This window comes from Prionailurus bengalensis, chromosome X (genome assembly GCF_016509475.1).
Source record: "Prionailurus bengalensis isolate Pbe53 chromosome X, Fcat_Pben_1.1_paternal_pri, whole genome shotgun sequence".
Taxonomy (NCBI): Eukaryota; Metazoa; Chordata; class Mammalia; order Carnivora; family Felidae; genus Prionailurus; species Prionailurus bengalensis.
In genome coordinates, this window is record NC_057361.1 from 113,205,586 (window position 1) to 113,228,971 (window position 23,386).

The following is a 23,386-nucleotide window of genomic DNA, read 5'->3' on the forward strand; positions in this document are numbered from 1 at the left end:
TGCTACCTCATCAGTGTTCAGTTTTCTCCACTGTCTTATTTTTTATGTTTGAATAAAAATCCAAACAAGGTGGGGGGGGGGCACCTGGGTGGCTCAGTCGGGTAAGCATCTGACGTTGGCTCAGGTCACGCTCTCATGGTTTGTGAGGTTCGTGAGTTTGAGCCCCACGTGGGGCTCTGCACTCTCAGCACGGAGCTTGCTTCGGATCCTCTGTCTCCCTCTCTCTCTCTGCCCCTCCCTCACTCGTGATGAGCTTTCTCTCTCTCTCTCAAAATCAACATTTAAAAAAAGTCCAAACAAGGTTCACACACGGCATGGTTATACCTTTTAAGTCTCTTTTAATCTATAGATAACCCTTCTTTCTCAGGACTCGCTTTGACAGACCACCGTGAAGTTTAGCATGCATTCATTAATTCCAAAGGCGGAGTCACTCAAACTTCTTGGCCACCCACTCTGAGCCTGGCAGATTGGGGAGAAAGAGGCAGGGAAGGAGCCCTGCCCTCCGATGATTCTATGCTGATTATGAGACGTCAGCCCCCCCCCCCCCCCCCCCCCCCCCGCCTTGGAGGTTTCCTTGTAGCTAGAGCAGCTCCCTGAGAAGCCCCCACGAAACTGTGTATCTCTCCGAAAAATACTGGAAGTAAAGACTGCCAGCTTGGGAAGAATGAGTCTATTCCTCTGGAGCCAACCCAGACTCATCTGGGAAAGAACCCAGGCAGCTCCTCGCCTCCTGTGTTTGGAAAGCATACGTTCCCCAGTGAGCAAAAAAGAACCGAAATCCTGCTCACTTTTTTTCCCACTTGGCTATATTTTTCCCTTAGACCTGACACCAGCAGGAAGAACGTTCAGAAACCACAGCCACAATGGGTCTCGGATTTGTCACCTTTTTTTTTTTTTTTTTCTATTAAGCGGTAAATTTTTTTAAAACTGAGTTCACATGTCACATAAACACTCGGCGGACTCACCACGTCTAACACATTTGCATCAAAACTGCCACGACCACGGCACTGTACTGTGTGACTTTGAAGCTTCACAGCCCTGAGCTGGTTCTTCCTGTCCATCCCGGAACTACCTGTCAGATTCAGCCAATGGTGCACACGGTGGAGGCAGGGATCTGGTTTTGAGTTCCTTCGCCTCTCATTTCTGACTCTTCCCTCCCATCTGCTGCAGCCCGGCTGTGATGCAGGGGGAAGAGTGAGGTTTCATTCTGGACTCATGTCTTGCCAAATCTACTCACATTTTCCTTTCTTTCCCCAAATCTGCACTTTTCTTCCCTCCTACGTTACAGGCTTACCTCAGGCTCTGGTAATTTCTCAAAGCTTTGCCAGCTCTGGAATTCCTACCCCAGCAGTCGCCCCCCCCCTCCCGCCCCCCCCCCCATGCTAAGACCCTTCACACCCACCCCCCACCCCTTCCCCACCTCGTCTTTGCTTGGAGAACCAGGGTGGCCTTGTTCTCTGTGCCCTCTCTTTTTAGGGACTCCCTGGCTTTCTGGGGTGGTCTGGGGGCTGATCGTCCTGGCCTGAGCTCACCACAGTGGGGACAGTGAGCTTTTGAGGAAAGGAAGAAAAGACCACCACCACTGGTTTCGGGGCCAGGGGCGGGGGGGGGGGTGGGATATTTCCCTCCAAACTGGAAATTCGGACAAACCTCAGAGGGGAAGGGTGTGGTGGCCGCAGTGGCCATCTGCTGGGAGTAGTAGGTACATCTTGGATACTTAGGGCAGATAGTAAGAGGTGCTATTTGTCCAGTGCCTACCCAATGGCAGGCGCAGTGCAAGAGGCTTTGCATGGATTATTTCACAGGAGCCTCACCACAATTTTATGAGGTAGCTTCTATTCTTACTTACCATTTTACAGATGAGGCAACGGGCACGGGGAGGTTGCCTAACCTGTCCATGGTTAGCACAGCTAGGAAGTGGCAGGGCCTGGACTCAAGCCCACGTATGTGTGTCTAATAATCCTTCCACTGTGTCTCCCAGTTTACCAGGTGGCAATCTCCAGTCCACTCTTAACTCCTAACCCGTGGCTTCCGTTTTTTCCTTGACCCAGTCCCCACACTCAGGCTACTGAGCCTTCTCAAGCTGCACTTTCTATAATGGTAAAGTCTTCCTACAACTACATGGCCCAACCCCAAGTGTCTGTAGCTGTGTCTTAAGCCTTTAAGAGAATGGACTCAAAGTGTTGAATAGGAAACCATTGAAAATGCGTATTTAGTATGTGACTTGCAGTGGAGATAAATATGATTCCTCTTAAGCAGCTTTCTTCTAGAAAGGCTGAGCAGAATCAATCAGTGCTCAGTACTCAGGACTGAGTTCAACACGCAAATGTCAAGGAAAAAGTGTCACCTCTATTGCAGTTTACCCTGCAAGGCATGTTTGTTGAATGAATGAGAGAAAGTACTACCAGCCTCTGCAATACCGAAGGAGGAAGAAATGAAAACATTTTGGGTGGCCACTGGGGGGTTGAAAAGGTCTAGACTGAAAATTATTGTTAAAGGGCAAGAAAATGTCCTCAGTTTTTCCCTCTTGACTTTAAATAAAGTAGAGCAAACATGGGCCGGGCCTTCTCATTCGAAATACAGGTGTGTAATATTAAAGGAAGCTTCAGAGGATACCAAAAGCATAAAATATCAAGAAGTGCCCTTTACAGACACTTTGGAATTTCTAATAGAGCTAAAACTTGGTGAAATCCAGATGGGAGAAAATGAGGAGAGAAGAGGAGTCGGGACTGTTTGTTAAAATGCAGATTGCTGGGCCCCATTCCCACAGTTTCTGATTCTATAAGTGTTATTAGTTGTATAACATATATCTCATATATATGCTTTGATGGTGATAAATACGAAAATTCTTATATAGATCTAGTGTTTAGTACTTCCTGATACTTAACACTTTTTTTGTTACTAAGGGCAGGCAGCTGCTTTACCCTACTAGGGTGGATTGAAAGCCAAGGCATCGAGGTGTCGCCTGGGAGCATCACACACAAGGAAAGGGCATCACAGAGGAGGGAGGGCATCACACTCGGGGAGGTGCAGCAGGGGAGCCTGAAAGCATTATTGTACCACAGTTTCCCATGCCAGAGTCTGATACGACACACAACATACTTGGTTTTCCTTCTCTTTCCCTCCACCACACATAGGCACCTACATTTTCAAAGGAGATAGTTGGACGATCTGAGGGAGAAACTTCCAGATCACACACAGGAAGTGCAATGCGAAAGAAACTCCTCTCCTGGAGAGAGACAGACAGACAGTCGGAGGGGCAGAGACATTTCCCAGGGAGCTGTGGTCAGATTTGGGGTAGGTCCTGTCTCTTTCTTTACCTGCTACACTCAGCCTCTAGTTTATCATATGGTAAACTGAGGCCTCTGCAGCAGAAGGAATGGGTTGTTGCTTTGGGGTTGGTCTAGATGTTTGAAGGCTGTGTAGATGGACGGCATCTGATCCATATTTATACAGTGCACTTCATGAATCATCAAGTTCTATCTGGTACCACGTACGGTTCTAAAAACTCTTAGGTCTTTAAAACGTTGAGACTTGGGGCGCCTGGCAGGCTCAGTCAGTAGAGGATGTGACTATAGGTCACAGGGTTGTGGGTTCAAGCCCCACGTTGGGTGTGGAAATTACTTTAAAATTTTAAAAATCTATGGGGCGCCTGGGTGGCTCAGTCGGTTAAGCGTCCGACTTCAGCTCAGGTCACGATCTCACGGTCCGTGAGTCCGTGAGTTCGAGCCCCGCGTCGGGCTCTGGGCTGATGGCTCAGAGCCTGGAGCCTGCTTCCGATTCTGTGTCTCCCTCTCTCTCTGCCCCTCCCCCGTTCATGCTCTGTCTCTCTCTGTCTCAAAAATAAATAAACGTTAAAAAAAAATTTAAAATTTTAAAAATCTAAAGAGAAAAAGAATTTCCTCTTGCAAAACTTAATTGTTTGTCAATGGGCTGATACAGTTGTAGTCGAAAGCCTGCACTATAAACTCCATTGTTCCTTCAGGGCCAACTGGCAGATCTATTTAGAGAATGTGTACTTTCAGGAAAGAAAAAAAGGGCCCCAGAGTACAAGGGGACCTGTGTGTACACTCCCCAGGGCACGTGGGTCTAGAGGAATGCACACTTGGGCAGCCAAGAGCCTAAGCAAGTTTTGCCAATGGGTTCTCATCCCTGTGTGCGGCCAGGGTGAAGGACTCAGCAACACAGAGCAAAACTTCCCACAGTCAGATTGGCCCAAGAGCCAGCTCCTCCGGGCCCCGGAGGAGTGTTTTCAGATAAGACTCTTGGGGTGGATGGGCGGAGAGGAGAAAAAGCACAGGTTATTCCTGAGACCGGTGGGAAAATAGACGATAGATCTCTGCTCTCGTGAAAGACACATACCCTTGGCTTTGCTTTTCTTCAGATTCTAGATATTACTGAGACAATCACAGAAGGTGAGAGCTAGGAGTGACTGTCAAGGCCACGAACTTTAGTCCTTCATTTTGACTCACATTCCCACAGCTGGAACCCCACCTAATGCTCATTTCTCTGCACACACGTGAAAGACTGTCCAAATCGTCTTTTGGAAGAAAAAGAAGTCAGCATTGCTGATGGGGTGCGGGGAACCATTATGTAATCCAGCTGGAATTTGACCCATATCCTCCCAATGAAACGGAAAAGGGAGATGGGAGGGAAATAGATTGCGATACGGCCACATTGGCAAAGGCATGCTTAAAAGATATTGAACAACCATGATTTTTGCGAGGGGTCCAACGAGTTGGCCCCTCTCTGACTCAATTCCCATTACCTCCTCCGGGAACGCTTTTCTGCGGGCGCAAAACCAGGCAAACGCCTTGGTTCCTGCGTGCCGCTTTACTCCTCCCCACCACACAGAGGCAGGATTCAAGTTCAGGATAAACTGAGTCCAGAGTTCTGGAGCTTTCCAGAGAGGTTCGAGGAGCCAGAGCAAGTGAGGGCCCCTAAAAACAGTGCGTGGCAGCGTACACCAAGGGAAGAAGAGTAGCAAGATCCCAATTGCTATTTGAATCTGGGGGTGGGCATGGGAATGGGGGAAATGACCAAGCAGCAGCATAACCCGAGAGGCTTCCTGGAAGAAGCAGCTCTTACCACCCGGCTGCATAAACGGTTGCTATTTATCGGATGGTAAATTTTCACACATGTTATCCTCAGAACTCCGCACGGTGTTCCGTAGCGGGTTTGTGTTGTTGGTGGTGATATTTATTATTATGCCTGGGGATGATTAATTCAACTGAAACATACCCAGGAGGAACTGTTCAGTCTCCTGGAACTAACCAGTTCTTTTTTTCTGGGAGGAGGAGGGTGTGTGTGCCAAATTCTGGTTCCTTCTGGATGTGTGTACAGTGGGATACTGCAGATGAGTCTGACTTCAGAAGGAAGGTGTGACAAATAAAACACTGATTTCAATTTTAGTTCTGTAGAAATATTTGGGAAGCCTGCTCGGCGGCGTTTGCATGATTAAAAATGACCCAGTGTGCGCACTTGACAGGAACATGGGCCACAGCAGGCCTGACATCTCCATATGTCATTTATATCTTAATCCACAGCCTGCTGGGGAAACTCTGGGTAAGATTGCACTTTGGGGACCACTGTCAGTTAGTCTCATGCTATTTTCTTCGCCTATGGCATTCACACATCCTCCGCTATGAGCTGGCATTTGGCCCCAGGCCTGTGGCATTGCCATAGGGCTGACTGCAGGGGAAAGAAAATTCAAAATGTGAAATGACTTTGTTCAAATGTGAGTCAGGGATGTGCGCAGCCTGTTTATAGAAGGAGGAAATGACATTTGAAGAAAATTGGTGCTGGGAGAAATGCTGTCATTATATAAGCTTTCAAAATTTAGTAACTGACTGGCTAGGAGAGTAACAGATTGGCTAACTTGTTGAGTCCCCAAACATTCCCCTTTACCTATTATGGTGCGGTGGCCTGGGTCCCAGTCCCGCCACTTAATTGCCATTCGATACTGACCCTAAGTTTCCTCGTCTGTAAAATGAGCATAATAACAGTTGCTTAAAACTGTTTTGTTGATGGGGCGCCCGGGTGGCTCAATCAGTTAAGGGTCCAGCCTCAGCTCAGGTCATGATCTCGCGGCAAGTTCGAGCCCCATGTCGGGCTCTGTGCCGACAGCTCGGAGCCTGGAGCCTGCTTCGGATTCTGTGTCTCCCTCTCTCTCTGCCCCTCCTCCACTTACACTCTGTCTCTCAAAAATTAATAAACGTTAAAAAAATAAAATAAAACACTACCTATTAAAAAAAAACCTGTTTTGTTGATATAAAGGATCAGGTTCCATTCTCAATATACATTGAGTTACATGCTTTTTTCACACTGTCTCACTCATGCTTGCCAATTACGCCATGAGGCCAGTAGAATTATCCCCTAAAATGCCGAATGCTATTAACAATGATAATGTAGCACACGGTGCAGATTGGAATAGGTAATTCGACGCTTTCTTCATTTGAAGAAAATTGGTGCTGGGAGAAATGCTGTCATTATATAAGTTTTCGTTTGTGGCCAGAGGGCTAGAGATGTTTCACAAGGCGATAGGATAATAAAGACGAGGAGACCAAGAGAATAAGCATTTTGGAGCTCGGATGCTGGAAGAGGGGTTTGCAGTCAGAGACAAGAGATCAAGTTTTCATGCAAAGAATAATAATTGTGCTTAACTGTCTAACAAAGAGGCTTGTTTGGGGGGAGACGAACACAGGAATCATTCATACACTTGAAATCTTGCAAACCAGAATACTGAAGCCTCACAGAATCACTACGCTTTGCTGCTCCCCACCCTCCTTTCTTCTCTGCTTCCCCCTGCTGTACGGGAGGAGAAAGGAGAAGGCCTGTTTCAGAAGGGGACAGGGTAGGGTCTGTTCCCTCTTGCAGTCACAGACCCTGTCCCCTGCCTGCAGGCACATGTCCTCCTAGAGAAGGCACAAGGCAGGAGTAGCTATAGCCCAAACATAGATTGTAGCCAGTAGGATCCTCGCACTCTCCTCATTTCTTGCAAATGGACACGGCCTTATTAGATCTTGCAAGAAGAAAATGTTCTCTCTTTTTTTTCTTAATATATATTTTGAGAGAGAGAGGAAAAGCGTGGGTGGGGGAGGGGCAAAGAGAGAGGGAGAGAGAGAATCCCAAGCAGGCTCAGTGCTGTCAATGTAGAGCCTGACACGGGGCTTGATCTCACCCCCAGCGTGCTCTCTCTCTCTCTCAAAATAAACTTGAAAAAAATAGGTACCGCATTAAAAAAAAAAAAAAAAAAAAAAGAGTCAGATGCTTAACCAACTGAACCGCCCAGGCGCCCTGAAGAGAACAGTTCTCTTAGGAGAAAGACAAGGGCCTTGAAGAACCTCAGGTCTGTCGCGGCTAACCCAGGTCATGTGGTTCAACACTGCACTCCACCCAGCCCCGAAGGACAGCTCGCACTTAGGGGACATAGTTCCTCCACCATAAGGTTGTTTGAACGCTAACTGAAACCAAAGCAGATTCGAGTTTCCCTTCAGCCTTGGGGATGTCACAGCACAGAATTTCGACATTTTTCACTTACACTATCTGTGCATGGTTCCAAATTCTTTCTCAGTACATTTCCCACTCCCCGTCATCTCTGCCAATTCTCTGGGTGTGGAACTATGAATGATAGTCACATAATATTTTGAATTGTGTATTGTTTTAAAATAGGAAAAGTCAGTTATATTTTTCTCCGGTGGCATTTTGCACCACACCTTTCAAAACAAGCTAAGGAATACTCTGGAGTGAGCATGCTGAGCTGGGATTCTCAGAAGCACCAGAAAGAGAAAAACTCAAAACCGTGACTTATTTGAGAGCTCAAAGACACTCGATTTTGAGAGGGTGAGATTTAAAACTTAGCTTCCGGGGTGCCTGGGTGGCTCAGTTGGTTGAGCATCTGACTCCTGATTTCCACTCAGGTCATGATCTCACGGTTCACGGGGTCTGGGCTGAGAGTTTGAGCCTGCTTGGGAATCTCTCTCCCTCCCTCTCTCTCTCTCTGCCCCTCCCCCACTTGCACTGTCTTTGTCTCTCTCAAAATAAATAAACTTCGAAAACAGTAATTTAAAAAATGCCATCATAACACAATCCGGATGAGAATCCTGGCACGGGGCGGGGCGTTGTTGTGTGTGGAAATTGACAAGATGATTAGTTGCCATGAAGATCAAACCAGACAAGGTCTATAAAGTGGCAAGAGCCATACACAACTGAATGAACACGTTCTAGCCACTAAACATTTTCCTTCCTTTATATTCACGTCCATGTTATACTTCAGGTTTACATAGTTGTAACATTTGTGTCTATACCACATTGTCATCTCCTTTTTTCACTTAACACAGACCCAGTACTTACCCTTTTACTGCCCAAAGAACATTCCATCTGGTCAGTAGACTCTACTTCTTTTTTAGATACTTTGCCCCATTATTGAACATGTGGGTTGTTTTCAGTGTGTCACCATTATAAACAGTGGGGCTTGGAAAATCTTCCATAGCTCACCACCCTCCCACCCTCACGCCCCTTTTGGGGTGGTTTCCTTGGAATATGTTCTCAAAAATGGAAGGAAACACAGAAAGAGCTCTCAAACCAGATTGCTTTCCAGAGAAATACCACCAGTTGACTGTGTTTGTGTGTCCCCAGTGATGAGAGGCTATATCGTTGGGAAAATAAGTGTTTAAGTGTTCTGTCGAGGCATAGAAGAGGAACTTGGGACTCTTGCCTGAAACTTCCTTTCCCACCCCTTGCCAGTGTTAGTCCTTTCCTGGCCCTTTTCTGACTTCCTCCTCCTACTCAGTGTCTTGGAGCAGAAGTGACCATGACGATACAGAACAGGACGAACAGTTTCTGTGTTAAAATCTAACAAAGCCTCACATGGGGCGTGACTGTCCCAAGCACTTCACCAAATAAAATGCTGGGGATTCACTTGTGAATTTCCCATCATGAACAAAAAGGCGATTTGGGCTTTGAAGAAAAGCCTGCCATTTCACAAAGAAAAATCTAACTGTAGGTCTATGTGTCTGCGTGCTTGAATTTGAACATTTGGCCCACCGGGCTTGGGGTGCCTGTTCTGATTTCTGTCGCCAACAAACTGTCGCTGATTGAAGAAAGATAAGGGACATTTTTGACTCAAGACCCTTTGCCTCCATGCATCATGCATCATCTCATTTAATCCTCACAACAACCCTTGAAGTGGACACCGTTATCATCCCCATTTTGTGGATGAGGAAGTTGGGGCTTAGAAATATTTTTATCGTAAAAAAAAAAAAGAAATATTTTTATCTTGCCCAGAGGCACACAGCGATATGAATTCGTGTGTGTTTGATTTCAATGATCTTTGTGCTTGATCTTGTCCTGCCTCTCATACTCTCATTTATGATATGGTAACTTATCTGCCACGCTGACTCCAGTGTTGTTTCCAGGATCAAATGAGACCACAATCCCAAAGTGCTTTGTGAAGAGTAGACAAAACATTGTATAAACGTGTAGACACTTTATCAACGTCAGGCATTATCATCGTTTGGATTTAATTTAGCTCCAGTCACTCTCTAGGACTCTAACAGGCCACACATGACCCAGCCCGGCCCTAGGCTCTCTGGAGAGACTCAACAGTGTGTATCCTAAGAACAATTTCACTGTATTTACAAATGCAGTGCTCTCGCCCCCAATCAATGGCGCTGGAAGGAGAAAGTTGAGGCTTACCTGTGTTGATGTCCTCGGATCTGATAGTCTTCTGCATGTTTCAAATGGAGTCGGATGAACTAGATTGGGTGTGGTACTCAAGAGATTCGTCTTGTGAGCAAGCCCCTGCGCCACTGTCGCAGGTCTTACCGTTGTCTTACCGTAGCGGGTGAGTGATGGAGGTGAAGGTAATAACCGAAGCAGCAGCCGCCTCGTCCTTCTTTCCCTATGGGAGAGACTGGAGTTAGGCACAGTTCACCTCCATACCGGAATCAGAGACTGCTGGGAGACGGTTAGCTTTGAAAGAGGCCTTGAATATCCTCTCCCATTCCTGATTTCCTGAGGCTAGCTTTATTGCTTTATGTTAAAAAATGCATGCGCTGGGGCACCTGGGTGGCTCAGTCCAGTCGGTTAAGTCCGGTTAAGTCCGACTTCGGCTCAGGTCATGATCTCACGGTCCGTGAGTTCGAGCCCCGCGTCGGGCTCTGTGCTGACAGCTCAGAGCCTGGAGCCTGCTTCGGATTCTGTGTCTCCCTCTCTCTCTGCCCCTCCGCCACTCATGCTCTGTCTCTCTCCCACTCAAAAATAAACATTCGGGGCGCCTGGGTGGCGCAGTCGGTTGGGCGTCCGACTTCAGCCAGGTCACGATCTCGCGGTCTGTGAGTTCGAGCCCCGCGTCGGGCTCTGGGCTGATGGCTCAGAGCCTGGAGCCTGTTTCCGATTCTGTGTCTCCCTCTCTCTCTGCCCCTCCCCTGCTCACGCTCTGTCTCTCTCTGTCCCAAAAATAAATAAACGTTGAAAAAAAAAATTTAAAAAAAAAATAAAATAAACATTAATTTTTCTTTTAAATGCATGCACTGCCCTGTGTGGGGAGAAGGAAAACTGTGTACATAGTGTGTTGTATCGGGCTCCGCTGTGGGAAATTGTGGAACAAAATGTCTTCAGGCATACCTGTGTGGGACACACCTGCCTGTGATACATCTCCCTGAGTGTGACGTGCTTCTCTGTCCCTTCCACACATGGTCTGTAATTCCTTTTTAAAAAATTTCCTTATGTAATCTCTACACCCAATTTGTGGCTTCAACTCACAACCCTGAGATCAACAGCCACATGCTCCACCGACTGAGGCAGCCAGGCACTCCTGGTCCCTAATTCTTGTAAAATCCTAGGAAGTAGATACTATTATTACGGCCTTATTACAGATGAGGAACTCCTGCCAGGTCCAGAGAGGTTCACCAATCTGCCTCAGGGCGTACAGTTGCTAAATGAACCCATTGGGCATATTTACCTCCCCAAAGAAGGAGCGTGGAAGAGACTGGGATTGAGACTTAAGTGACCAGAGTTCTAGTTCCTAGTCTGCCACTTCACCTACCTGTAGGACCTTGGCCAGAGCTGTTTCACCCTGTACAAATTAAAGGGTCCTACTCAGTTACCGCTTTGGTTCTTTTCTGGCTTTCCTCCTGAAATCGGTCCCATTATTTTCAATTACTAGCTGTTCAGGAAAATACAAGCAGAAATCGAAACGAAAGGCGTGGGGATGCTCCCCAATCAAACATTAGATGATTGAGCTAGTCATACAAGGGACAACGGACCCTTTTTCTATTGGGCAAAGCTAAGTGTTGCTGCCACCTAGTGAGGGAAGGGAGCATGGCCTCTGGGCAAGGTCTGGTCCCTCTGTGGAGGCCTAGGGAAAAAGTACCAGAAATCATGTTAGTGATCAGATAATATATGGGATTTCACAGATACGTTAAATCTTGCGATGTTTCTGCAGGCCAATCTCTCCCTTTGCCTAAAATGAGGTTAGGAGAACAGCTTCTCTGGGCCGTATTATTAAGTACACTTGAGCCATCTCGGGCCTCCTTCAAATTGTGCCTGTGCGTGTCCTTTTCCACGCTCTCCCCTACCCGACTGGAATCCTAGAACCCTGGAAGGTCTCAGCAGGAAGGAACCAGCCTCAGAGAATTTCTAGGGCAACCCATTTCATAGTACAGAGGACCAGTGTTTTGACCAAGGTCATACAGGTAGTTAACGTAGGCAGCGGTGACAGTAGACGGGTCCCAGAATTCCGAAAGCTGGTCTGATAAAGTCCACCCAGAATGGATGAGGTTACATTATTTGCAAAATCACCTTCCGAAGAGAATAGCTCCCAGGCCGGGAGCAAGGTTTGGAGATGTAATGAACGATATTTACAAATTTAAAGGAAGCCTGAGTAATTCCGGTGGGGAAGAGAGGGTGGTCTGACCGGAAACCGGGAGGAGCGGACGCTTACCCGCTTCCCGGAGCTTTAAGCGCTACAGGGTGCTCCGTGCTGAATGAAGTGCTCATCGGGCCCCCCTGAGGCTCCCAGCGAGGGAATCTCAATTTCCGGAGAGACATTCCCACCCTCGGGGGCGGGCCCGGGGCTCCCAGGGCACCAGGTGTAATCTTACCTTTTCCTCTGCCGGCCAGGCTTATCAGAATGAGAATGAAAGCAAGGGTTATTGCGGGGTAACCTGCCTCTGCTAGAATGTGTTTTCAACAATCAGAAGTTTTTAGTACGATTATAATAAATCACCTGCAGCAAGCTCACAGCTCCTCGTTGAGGGGATCCATTTACTCTTGTAATAATTGTTCTTGGCACAGTCAATAATAATAATGATAATGATAATGATAATGATAATGATAAAATGGCTGACGTCACCAGGGGCTTTGCATTATCTCATTCACGTCTGACAAAAGGCCAATGAGGTATTCATTGTGATCCCCATTCACAACTAAGTAAGCTGAGGCTCAGGGAGCAGTTTACCCAGAGTCCCACAGCTCCCCCTGACTTTCCCAGCCCTTGATCACTACCCGGTCCCGCCTCCTCCCTTGGCCTCCCGGATGCGCCAGTACCGGAAGCAGGAGGTGCGCGGGTGCACGCTGGCCAGTGGACGTGCCCATTTCCAGCTAGAGGAAGAGTCGCTCCTCGCCAGCCCCCCACCGACCCCGCCCGAAACGAGTGTAGGAGCCTCTCCTCGGGGAACTGATCGACCAGTTTGGTAGGCTAGTTGCCTGTAGGGGGAGAGATTACCCCGGGAAAACATTTTCCCTGGTTCACAACAAAAAACGTTTGCTGGGCGCGGGCGGAGGGGGAGACAGACTGTAGGAGGACAGGTGACTAATTAAGGAGAAGAATTTTTGATTATCTGTTGTTTCAGCTTATCAGAGCAATTGCTTCCCTCTGTTAACATGGATAATTAAGAACTGACTGTGTAGGTAAGTGATTCAAACCTTCCTCGCTCACATGAAGTTCTCTTCAGTAATACACAAGCATGCACAGAATTATTCACTGGAAGGGATGGACATCCCTCCAGTGTTTGCTGTCAAATATAATCTCGTCCAACTTCCATTAAATTATCGATTAGGTGGAGAGCTCCCTTAAACAAGAGCATCTATCTGTCATCGATCTCTCATCTGTTAGGTACATAGTTCTGTAAGTTGAACAAAATATTCACAATAGTAATGTTACTCTTGCCCCACCTCTCCCCACCCTTTTGACTTCTTTAGGTTCTTTAGGCTAAGAATACAGGCTAAGGCTTATATAACATTTTATGCTGTCTCCCTGTAGTTCTTGATAAGGCAGAGAATAAGAAGGCCGTTTGGAAAATGTGAACAGGAAATAGTTAAACACAAGCACAGAATGCTGTTACAATGAGGAAGTGAGTCGGGGACTAAAGGAAACTTTGTTCAGAGGGTCATCAAAAAAAGAAAAAGGCCACTTTTTTTTTTTTTTCTTTTTAAGGAGCCTTGCCTCATGCCTCGGCCCCATGTACCAAGCGTGGACGACCAGCAGAATTTTCCGCTGTTTCCTGAAATAAGCCCAAGGTATACTGACCACAGGTTGCCCTCCTGGGGTTGAGATTAGGTCCATATTTCATGAAATCCCCCCCCCCAGCTGTCTAGCCTAGTTTTAGCATGTTTTAGATACTCAATAAATATTGAGTGAGTCAAAATGTAATCAGGTTCCAGGCTTCAAGAATCAAGTTGCTTTTTTCTTGTTAAACAGCAAAAGAAATGAGAAACTATAGAGACTTGATTTCAGAGTGTGAAGGGAGGCTGTAAAGATAGTAAATGTTCTCATCTCATTTGATATGAATCATAACTGTAATAAGGCAGCCAGCCCGGCATGGGCAGTTCTGGTTACAAGCCACCTTCCAATCCAGCTGACGGAAACAACTGTTTAATTAAAAAGAGAAAACTGCGCGCGCGTGTGCGTGTGTGCGTGTGTGCGTGTGTGTGTGTGTGCGTGTGTGCGTGTGTGTGTGTGTGTGTGTGTGTGTTTAATCCAGAGAAGCTAGAATTGGGAAGAACTTTTAGTACTGAAAAGAACTTTTAGAATTAGGACAGTTCTTACTACCAGCAGTCTGTGCTCCCTTACAAGGTGTGGTGTTTGAGAACTTCCCAGAGACACCCCTTTGTCTCCCTGGCTCCCCAAGGCCTTCCTCCTACAGCACGTGACAGCTACTTAAAACCCCCAGCGGGGAGGTAAGATCTGGTCTCTTGATGGCCTCTGTTAAAAATCGCGCATTTGGGAAGAGGAGGGTAGAAACCACCTGAAATCTTGGCAGGTAGCAATTATTATGTGTCAGGCACAATGCTGGTAAATACGCATATGAAAAGATGCTTGACCCCATTAGTCATGAGGGAAATGCAAATTAAAGCCACAGTGAGATACCACCGCATACCAGATCGGGATGGTTCAAATGGAAACAAAGCAAAAACAAAACTGATACTATCAAAATGCTGGCAAGGATGCAGGCTATTTGCACCTCTCCTACATTGCTGGTGAGAGGAGAAATCTTCAAGGACAGCAGGATGAAAATGTGTACTAATTTGGTCTCTTGTCTAGAATGGACTTTTTCTTGTCCACGGTGAAAGAAAGTATTGTTATAAGCAGGGTCCTGACCGGGGCAATAGCTAAAAACAGTAGTGACCACGTGTCATGGAGTGACTAAATCATTCCAGAATGAAATGAACTCTGGAGAAACACTTAAGTTCCTGGTCTCAGCCTGAAGCCTGGTCCAAAGGTGGGGAGTTTATTTGACATTCTTTCTATTAGAATTACATACTTTAGAAACCTACTTCTTTTTTTTAAAGATTTTATTTTTAAGTAATCTCTACACAGAACAAGGGGCTCAAACCCACAACCCCTGAGATTAAGAGTCGCATGCTGTACCAACTGAGCCCGCCAGGTGCCCCTCTGGAGAATACATGTCTCCTTTCAATTTTAAGAAATTGATCACTTTTGTAGATTGTTTTTAGTAGGGAGGAGTTTGTGAAATTGGCGGGGCGGGGGGGGGGGGGGAGGAAGAGGGAGAGAGAGACAGAGGGAGAGACCTTGTGACCATTTGGTGTAATTCTCCTTTTGCAGAGCCTCTGGGAGCCAGGTCGAATTCAATGGTCCCTCTAATGACTGCATCATGCAGCCTTTTAGTCCCCAGGTTTATGTACAGATTTACCGAGTTCCAAATTAGTCACGACAATCTGAGCTTCCTGGGATTGGTGACCCTTGGAAACCATCTCCTGATAAGGGGATGCACGTGGTCCCAGGATTTACTGTACCTTTCTCAATCAATACTAATTACTTCCCCACATTAATGGCTTCTGCTTTCAGCAAGAATAGGGCACCTCCCCAGTTCTGCCATTTCCCTGACAACTATGAATTACAGTCAAGGTTACGCTCTTATCTCCACCTGACTCAAATCACCCTCCTGGCTCGTGAGCTCTGGGCAGCTTTCTAGACAGAGGTTGCCATGGTTCTGTTTGCCTGACTACCTGCCAATTTGGTTAATGTAGGTAAATAAACTTCTGCTGTCTTTTACCTCTAGAGGGGACCTGTCTGGAGTTAATTGAAATAGAGAACACCACATAATCTGAATAAATATACATTGTGTTACACAGGGCAACTAAATCAAGCTGAAGGGTAATCCAAAGCGATGACTACGGTACATAAGCAAGACTCTGTGTTGTTATTACATGCCTGAATTGCTCATGGGAAGGTCATTTTTTTGGACTAGAAAAATGACCGATGATTGTACAATCAATGGGATTGCCAGCTGGTTGATTTCATTCCGGTTAGTTTGGCCGAATACCATCGACCAGAAAACAATCCATCTGACTGGGATCATTTCTAATTGCTCTGACAGAATTGATTGATTGAGGACTTTTTCGCCCATGGAAACAGACTTGTTTTTGTATGGTTTTGATATTTAGGAACTTGGAGCCCTTTCCCTCTATAAATGATTCGAAGGTTCCATTCTGTTTCTTAGATGAGACACACATCTGCCCAAAGGCTGCAAGTTGATAATATGTCACCTATTACTTATATAATTAAATCAGTAAACACTCTGGAGATGACCTTCCTCTTTGTTCCAAGTCCTGCATCATCTCGAGGGTGACTTTCATATCTATATCTCTCTCCATCTAGAACACTCTGACTCCCAGCGTCTCCCAGCACTTACAGGGGCCTATTCAGATGAGGAGCCCTAAAGCTGACCCGAAGCTTCATGAGCTGCTTCACCTTTATGGTAAAAAGGTGAGCACCTTTTTAGGAGCACCTATCTTAGTTTGGAGTTGTTAAATCATTAACATGTCTATTTTATTAATATCTTCCTCCCCTAGTAGACTGTGTTCTGTGAGATCAGGGACCATGTCTAACTTTGCCAATCATGAAATCTTTAGTGTTTAGTGTGGTGCCCGAGATGGAATAGGTGCTCGATAAATATTTCTTTGCCTAGCACAGTGCCTGACAGGGTTCAGTGTTGGGCTGAATGGAACAGATAGAAGCCCTACCCTTCCCTCACTTTCTGTAGGCAGAATGCCAACCTCCAAATAGTCAATGTAAGCAAAGCTGTCTGGGATAACTTATGAAAGGGAGGAATGGAGAAGGAAGCAAATGGTTTGCTAAAGGTGGGCCTAGACTGGCTTAGACTGGGAAGCTGGGGGTGTTAGTGTGAGTGGTGCTGGTGCCTCCCATTCCCCCTCTAAGCCTCGTGGGGGATGGGCAGGAGGCTGTGCATAACAGCAACCTGAAGGGAAAAGGTGCAGGAAATCAGAAAGCAGTCAGCGAACATCATTAGAATGAGCCAGTAATAATCATAATAACAGTCATTTACCACGTTTTAGGCCCTGAGCTCCATACTTTCCCATACATTATCTCATATCTTGCTCATAATGAGTCTGTGAGAGAGATATTATCTCCATTTCATGCTGTGGAAACTAGGACTCACGTTGGTACAGAACTTGGCAGTGTTCCCATGGAAGTCCAAGGCACTCCAACCCTGCTCTTTCTGAGTTCTGAGCCAGAATTCCCTTTCAACCTGTGTACTCTTAGCTGGAAGAAGAGTCTAGAAACAGGCAGAGCCTCCTGTGAGTGGGGGTCAAAGCACTTCCAGGGTGCACCTTGGTCAGTTGCTAGAGAGCCAGACAGAAGAAGGGATTTATTGGCCACTGGGCAGGGGACCTGTGGGAGCAGGATTTGGCTTGAGCCATGACTAGGTTGGAAGTAGGGTGGGACCAGGAAGGATGAGACCAATGACAATGAAAGGTGAACATCCAGCACCTAGGAGAGCTCCAGGTTCGCTTCTCCTGGGTGGGGCAAAGCTGGACCTGGCAATGCTATTGGCCCTCTCTTTTGCCCACGGAGCTCCCCCAGGTCAAGCCATCTATTCATCAATGTGACTGGGTGGCACGCACTGCCTGCGGGCAGCTCACAACACTTGTGAGCTGCGTGTTAAGCAGAGGAGATGTATGCCAGACTTCTAGGTTGTAGCCCAGCTACGTCCCAGAACCCAGACCCTGCCCTGAATTCTTGAGCAGTGGAAACAGCAGTGACAGCTGTGAAAACAAGCAGCCTTGCTCATCTTGGCACTGAGTTATAGAGCACATCGCCATTATAGAGGGAATCAGTAACATCTGTCTTTCCTGGCCCTTATTTAACTTATTCTACTTAGGAAGCCTCTCCCTGTTCCCACTCTGTAACTACTGTAAATGATGCAAAAGAGCAGCAAGAGACAGAGACAGAAAGAGTGAGGGAGAATTAATTTACCACTGGGTGAAATGAAAATGTACTGAAGTGTAATGGAATTTCATTAACTTCGGAAATGATGATGAATGCTGTCCAAATAATTCTTACTAATGCATAATTCACAGCTGAAAATAGAGCCAAACTCTCCTAAAAAGCACATCCATTTATGCCCCCAAATTAATTTGGTGTGTTATTCAGGATGGTTGACAGGATAAAAGATCTACTATGAAATGTAATCATCTATTAAGATTGGGAATCTATGAGTCTTTCTAGTTTAGTAGATGAGGGTAGCTGATAACAAGTGGCATCTTGAGAGGCAGACACCCACAGTCCTCATTCTCATAATTTGAATCTCCCCAAAGACATAATTTCAGACATAACCACGGAGAAGTTAGGATGAGCTTTGAGATCTCCATAGCAACCACGACCCAGTTCATATATATATCCCAAAAGGAAATTAAAATCCCTTTCAACAGATTCAAATGGGGTCAGGAAAAGACCCATACCTTTTCTGACTGGCAATGTTTTTACATTATATGTTTATATAATATATAAATTATATAGATCATATATTATATACATTTACATATAATTAGGTGGAAAGGTTTAAAAATCACTTTCCCATTTTGTGCAATACTGTCTTTCCTACTCCACAAACTCTCAGCGACATTTATCACTTAATGTCTCAAGATATAATAATCCCTTCATTAAAACCCACTTAGGCTTTTTGTATACTCAGGGGAGTGGTAATGGGGGAGAGACCTTTTCACCTTTAGATCTGACACAAACCCCCACTGTGGTTGGCAGAGAGACTCTATTATTAAGTAGGAGGGTAGCTATTGGCTCAGCTTCTACCAATGGGAATATGTAATCAGAGGCCAGTCAACACCCTACAGTGGAGGCATCCTGGCTCTTACCCCTGATTGGTCCCTTCAGCCAATTAGAGAGAACCTTGGTCAGACATGTGAATAGTAATGTTAGGGATGACTTCAGGAATCCTCTGAATTCCTTCCCCAGGGTGGATTGTACTGTGTGGAGGTGGAGGTGTCATGGGGGGAGCATTGCCTTCCAAGGCGACCTCTATTTGTCTAAATGGCCAGACCTTATGATTTGAGGTGCTGGGGTGGTAAACAAGCACACTGGCTGCTGATACAGGGGATATGATGCAGGGGGAGGCAGCCCTTGGGAAGAATCCACCAATGGGAAGCCTTAGTTGCAGGACCATCAACACCCAACAATGGAGGCATCGTGGCTCCTCCCCACCATGGATCCCTCCGCCACTCAGAGAGTACCCTGTTGCTGACATATGAATAGTGATATCAGGGATGACAAATACTACCCGTGCAGGTCTTTTACCAAAGATGAGGTCTAGTTGGTGGAAATGGGACTACTACCTTCCAAGACCACCCCTATTCCTCCTAATGGCTTGACCCTATGATTTGGAAAGCATCTGGTGGTGAGGAGCACATTGGTTGCTGATAGTGTTGGTGACAAAGTAGAAGGGCAGCCAATAGGCCAGCTTCCACCAATGGTAGACCTTAGTTTTCTGGGTCATCAGCACGTCACAAAGGAGGCATCATGGCTCCACCCCCCCCCCCCCCCCCCCGTGGCGCCAAGAGCCCCTCAGGGAGCACCTTGTGCTCACCTGTGAATAGTGATGTCAGGGATGACTTCTGCCACCCTGCATTGCCTCCCCTAGAGCAGGATTCAGTGTGTGAGTTCTCTGTGATAGGGGGAACCCTACCTTCCAGGGCCATCCTGACCCTTTAACAGTCCTGCCCTGTACTATGGGTGCTGATGTGACAAGCCAGCACATTGGCTGCTTCTACTGAGGATGTGATTGAGAAGGAGGCAGCCATTGGCCAGCTTCCACCAATGGGAGTCCTTAGTTTCCTAAGTCATCAAGACGTCACAAAGGAGGCATCATGGCTCCTCCCCACCCCTCCCCTTGGGTCCCTGAACCACTCAGGGAGCACTCTGTGCTGACGTGTGCATAGTGTTATCAGGGATGACTTCTGCCACACTGCATTGCTTCCCTAAGAGCAGGATTTAGTGTTTGCGTTTGAAATGTTATACAGGGAACACTATTTTGAGGGCCATCCAGATTACTCTTAAGAGTCCTCCCCTGTACTATGGGTGCTAAGGTGGGAATCAAGCACATTGGCTGCTTCTGCTGAGGATGTGATTGAGAAGGAGGCAGCCATTGGCCAGCTTCCACCAATGGGAGTCCTTCATTTCCTAGGTCATCAACACATCACAAAGGAGGCATCATGGCTCCCCCCCGCCCCATGAGCCACTCAGGGATCACCTTGTGCTGACGTGTGAATAGTGATGTCAGGGATTTCTGCCACCCTGTATTGCTTCCCCTAGAGTCGGATTTAGTGTGTGAGTTCGAAATGTTATACAGGGAACAATATTTCGAGGGCCATCCAGATTCCTCTTAACCGTCCTGCCCTATACTATGGGTGCTGTGGTGAGAATCAAGCACACTGGGTGCTTCTGCTGAGGATGTGATTGAGAAGGAGGCAGCCATTGGCCAACTTCCACCAATGGGAGTCCTTAGTTTCCTAAGTCATCAACACGTCACAAAGGAGGTATCATGGCTCCACCCCCCCTCCCCTGTGTGTCCCAGAGCCCCTCAATGAGCACCTTGTGCTGATGTTTGAATAGCGATGTCAGGGATTTCTGCCACCCTGCATTTCCTCCCCTAGAGCAGGATTCAGTGTGTGAGTTCTCTGTGATAGGGTGAACGCTACCTTCTAGGGCCATCCTGAACTCTTAACAGTCCTGCACTGTACTATGGGTGCTGATGTGACAAGCCAGCACATTGGCTGCTTCTACTGAGGATCTGATTAAGAAGGAGGCAGCCATTGGCCAGCTTCCACCAGTGGCAGTCCTTAGTTTTCTTGGTCATCAACACAGCACAAAGGAGGCCCTTGGCTCCTCCCCCATCTTGGGTCCCAGAGGCCCTCGGGGAGCACCTTGTGCTGAGGTGTAAATAGTGATGTCAGGAATGACTTCTGCCACCCTGCATTACCTTCCCCAGAGCAGGATTCAGTCTGTGAGTTCGAAATACTATAGGGGGAACACTACTTTCGAGGGCAATCCCTATTCCTCTTAACAGTCCTCCCCTATACTATGGGTGCTGAGGTGGGAATCAAGCACGTTGGCTGCTTCTACTCAGGATGTGATTGAGAAGGAGGCAGCCATTGGCCAGCTTCCACCAATGGGAGTCCTTAGTTTCCTAGGTCATCAACACGTCACAAAGGAGGCATCATAGTTCCACCCCTGCCCCCTCCGCCCCCCCCCCCCATGGCTCCGTGAGCCACTCAGGGAGCACCTTGTGCTCACCTGTGAATAGTGATGTCAGGGATGACTTATGCCACCCTGCATTGCCTCCCCTAGAGCAGGATTCAGTGTGTGAGCTCTCTGTGGTAGGGGGAACCCTACCTTCTAGGGCCATCCCGATCCTCTTAACAGTCCTGCCCTGTACTGTGGGTGCTGATGTGACAAGCCAGCACATTGGCTGTTTCTATTGAGGATGTGATTGAGAAGGAGGCAGCCATTGGCCAGCTTCCACCAATGGGAGTCCCTAGTTTTCTAGGTCATCAAGACGTCACAAAGGAGGCATCATGGCTCCTCCCCACCCCTCCCCTTGGGTCCCTGAACCACTCAGGAAGCACTTTGTGCTGACGTGTGCATAGTGTTATCAGGGATGACTTCTGCCACCCTACGTTGCATCCCCTAGAGCAGGATTTAGTATTCGAGTTCGAAATGTTTTACAGGGAACACTATTTCGAGGGCCATTCAGACTCCTCTTAACCGTCCTCCCCTATACTGTGGGTGCCGAGGTGGGAATCAAGCACATTGGCTCTTGTACCGAGGATGTGTTAAGAAGGAGGCAGCCATTGGCCAGCTTCCACCAATGGGAGTCCCTAGTTTTCTAGGTCATCAAGACGTCACAAAGGAGGCATCATGGCTCCTCCCCACCCCTCCCCTTGGGTCCCTGAACCACTCAGGAAGCACTTTGTGCTGACGTGTGCATAGTGCTATCAGGGATGACTTCTGCCACCCTACGTTGCATCCCCTAGAGCAGGATTTAGTGTTGGAGTTCGAAATGTTTTACAGGGAACACTATTTCGAGGGCCATCCAGACTCCTCTTAACCGTCCTCCCCTATACTATGGGTGCCGAGGTGGGACTCAAGCACATTGGCTCTTGTACCGAGGATGTGTTAAGAAGGAGGCAGCCATTGGCCAGCTTCCACCAATGGGAGTCCTTAGTTTGTTAGGTCATCAACGCCTCACAGTGGAAGCATCATGGCTCCTTCCTCCCATGGGTTCCTGATCCACTCTGAGAGTACCTTGTGCTGACACATGAATGTAATGTCAGGGAACGTATCTCTCCCTCTGAAAACCTTCCCTGGCCGCACAGGTGCAAATAAAAAGGGCCATTATTAACTAGGAGCTTCCTGAACTCTTTCTTGCCCTGGTACCTCCATGTAGTTTCCTTTTTCCTATTCTGTGGTGTCACAGACTTCTTACATCACAGTAACCAGGTTACCCTTGTTAAAGACACTTATCTCTGTTTGTTCCCATACCTAGGGATTTAGATGTAGTCACATTGAGATGCATCACTTACCTTATTATTCAACACATTTTCTAAGGCATACCTCAGCTTTTCACGCTTTAGGGCCTGTGTAAACTGCTGAGCCTTTGCAATGGAGCCCAGTCCTGCTCCTTTGGGGGCGTTCAGGACCCCATGTGGCTTGCTAAGTCCCCTCCAGCCCCATTCAATCCCCAAGGCTCCTCCCCACCATGTGTGCTCTAGGCACGGAGGTATCAGTGCTCACCCTGGCCCGAAATATTGTTAGTTCATCCCCCCTCATACAAGTGCTACTTTTCCTTCCAAGCCCAGGCCCACCGTCTCGTTTGAAACCCTCTCTCCCCTAGTTTAAATGCTCCCTTTTGCTGCTAGTTTGTCCTGAGACCCAGTGTCAGAACTGGATCTTTACCTGGCTTCTGGACTAGCTTAACTGCTCAGTACCCTTATCTGTTGGCCCTCTATGTATTTCTTTAAGATTCTTTTAGATTACTGTATTGAATGAATCCTTGTAAGCTATCTCCAGTTCATTTTGGAACAAACAGGCTAAATGAATAAAGAGATAGTAAAGAAATAGTCTTCTTCAGAGAGTTTCACCTCTAAGCCCTAGCTCGGTGATCACTCTTACTTGTTCTGTGTGCCTCATCCACCCCACCTCCCATTACCTTGTTCTTCTGACCGGACTGCTTGCGTGGTGGGTGAATGGACGTTGGTAATTCTCTGGATCGGAGCCTCGCCACGAAGGTGGGTTTCCGATGTCTTCATCTAGGCTCTTCTCTGGTGTCTGAGCTGTCCCAGGCGGTAAGCCTGTATGTATACCCAGGCCCCACCCAGACTGCCCTATTGTGTGCTCATCAACCCACTATGACCCGGCCTGAACTATGACAAAGGTAGACCAGGACTAGGTGATACATGAATATATTTCAATGATCAAATATTTTTCAAGGTAGAAGAAACATATTTATGTATAAGCACAAAGACCTACATAACGACGTTATCACAAAATTGTTCAGAATTCTAGATTCACAATCCCACCTCTCCTTTTGTTCATAAAAAGCATGAC

At 47.1% G+C, this 23,386-nt stretch overlaps 1 protein-coding gene across 1 annotated transcript in view; it reads right to left on the minus strand.

The window, feature by feature from the left end:
- Window positions 1–23,098, minus strand: part of MAP7D3 (MAP7 domain containing 3) — a 58,029-nt gene extending 34,931 nt beyond the window's left edge. The window contains exons 1-2 of the mRNA XM_043570470.1: window positions 22,989–23,098; window positions 9,697–9,901 (exon numbers count right to left, since the gene is read on the minus strand). Coding sequence (XP_043426405.1) covers window positions 9,697–9,733 — 37 coding nt within the window. The 5' untranslated portion in view covers window positions 9,734–9,901; window positions 22,989–23,098. The remainder of the gene's footprint in view (window positions 1–9,696; window positions 9,902–22,988) is intronic.
- Between the last annotated feature and the right edge of the window lie 288 nt (window positions 23,099–23,386).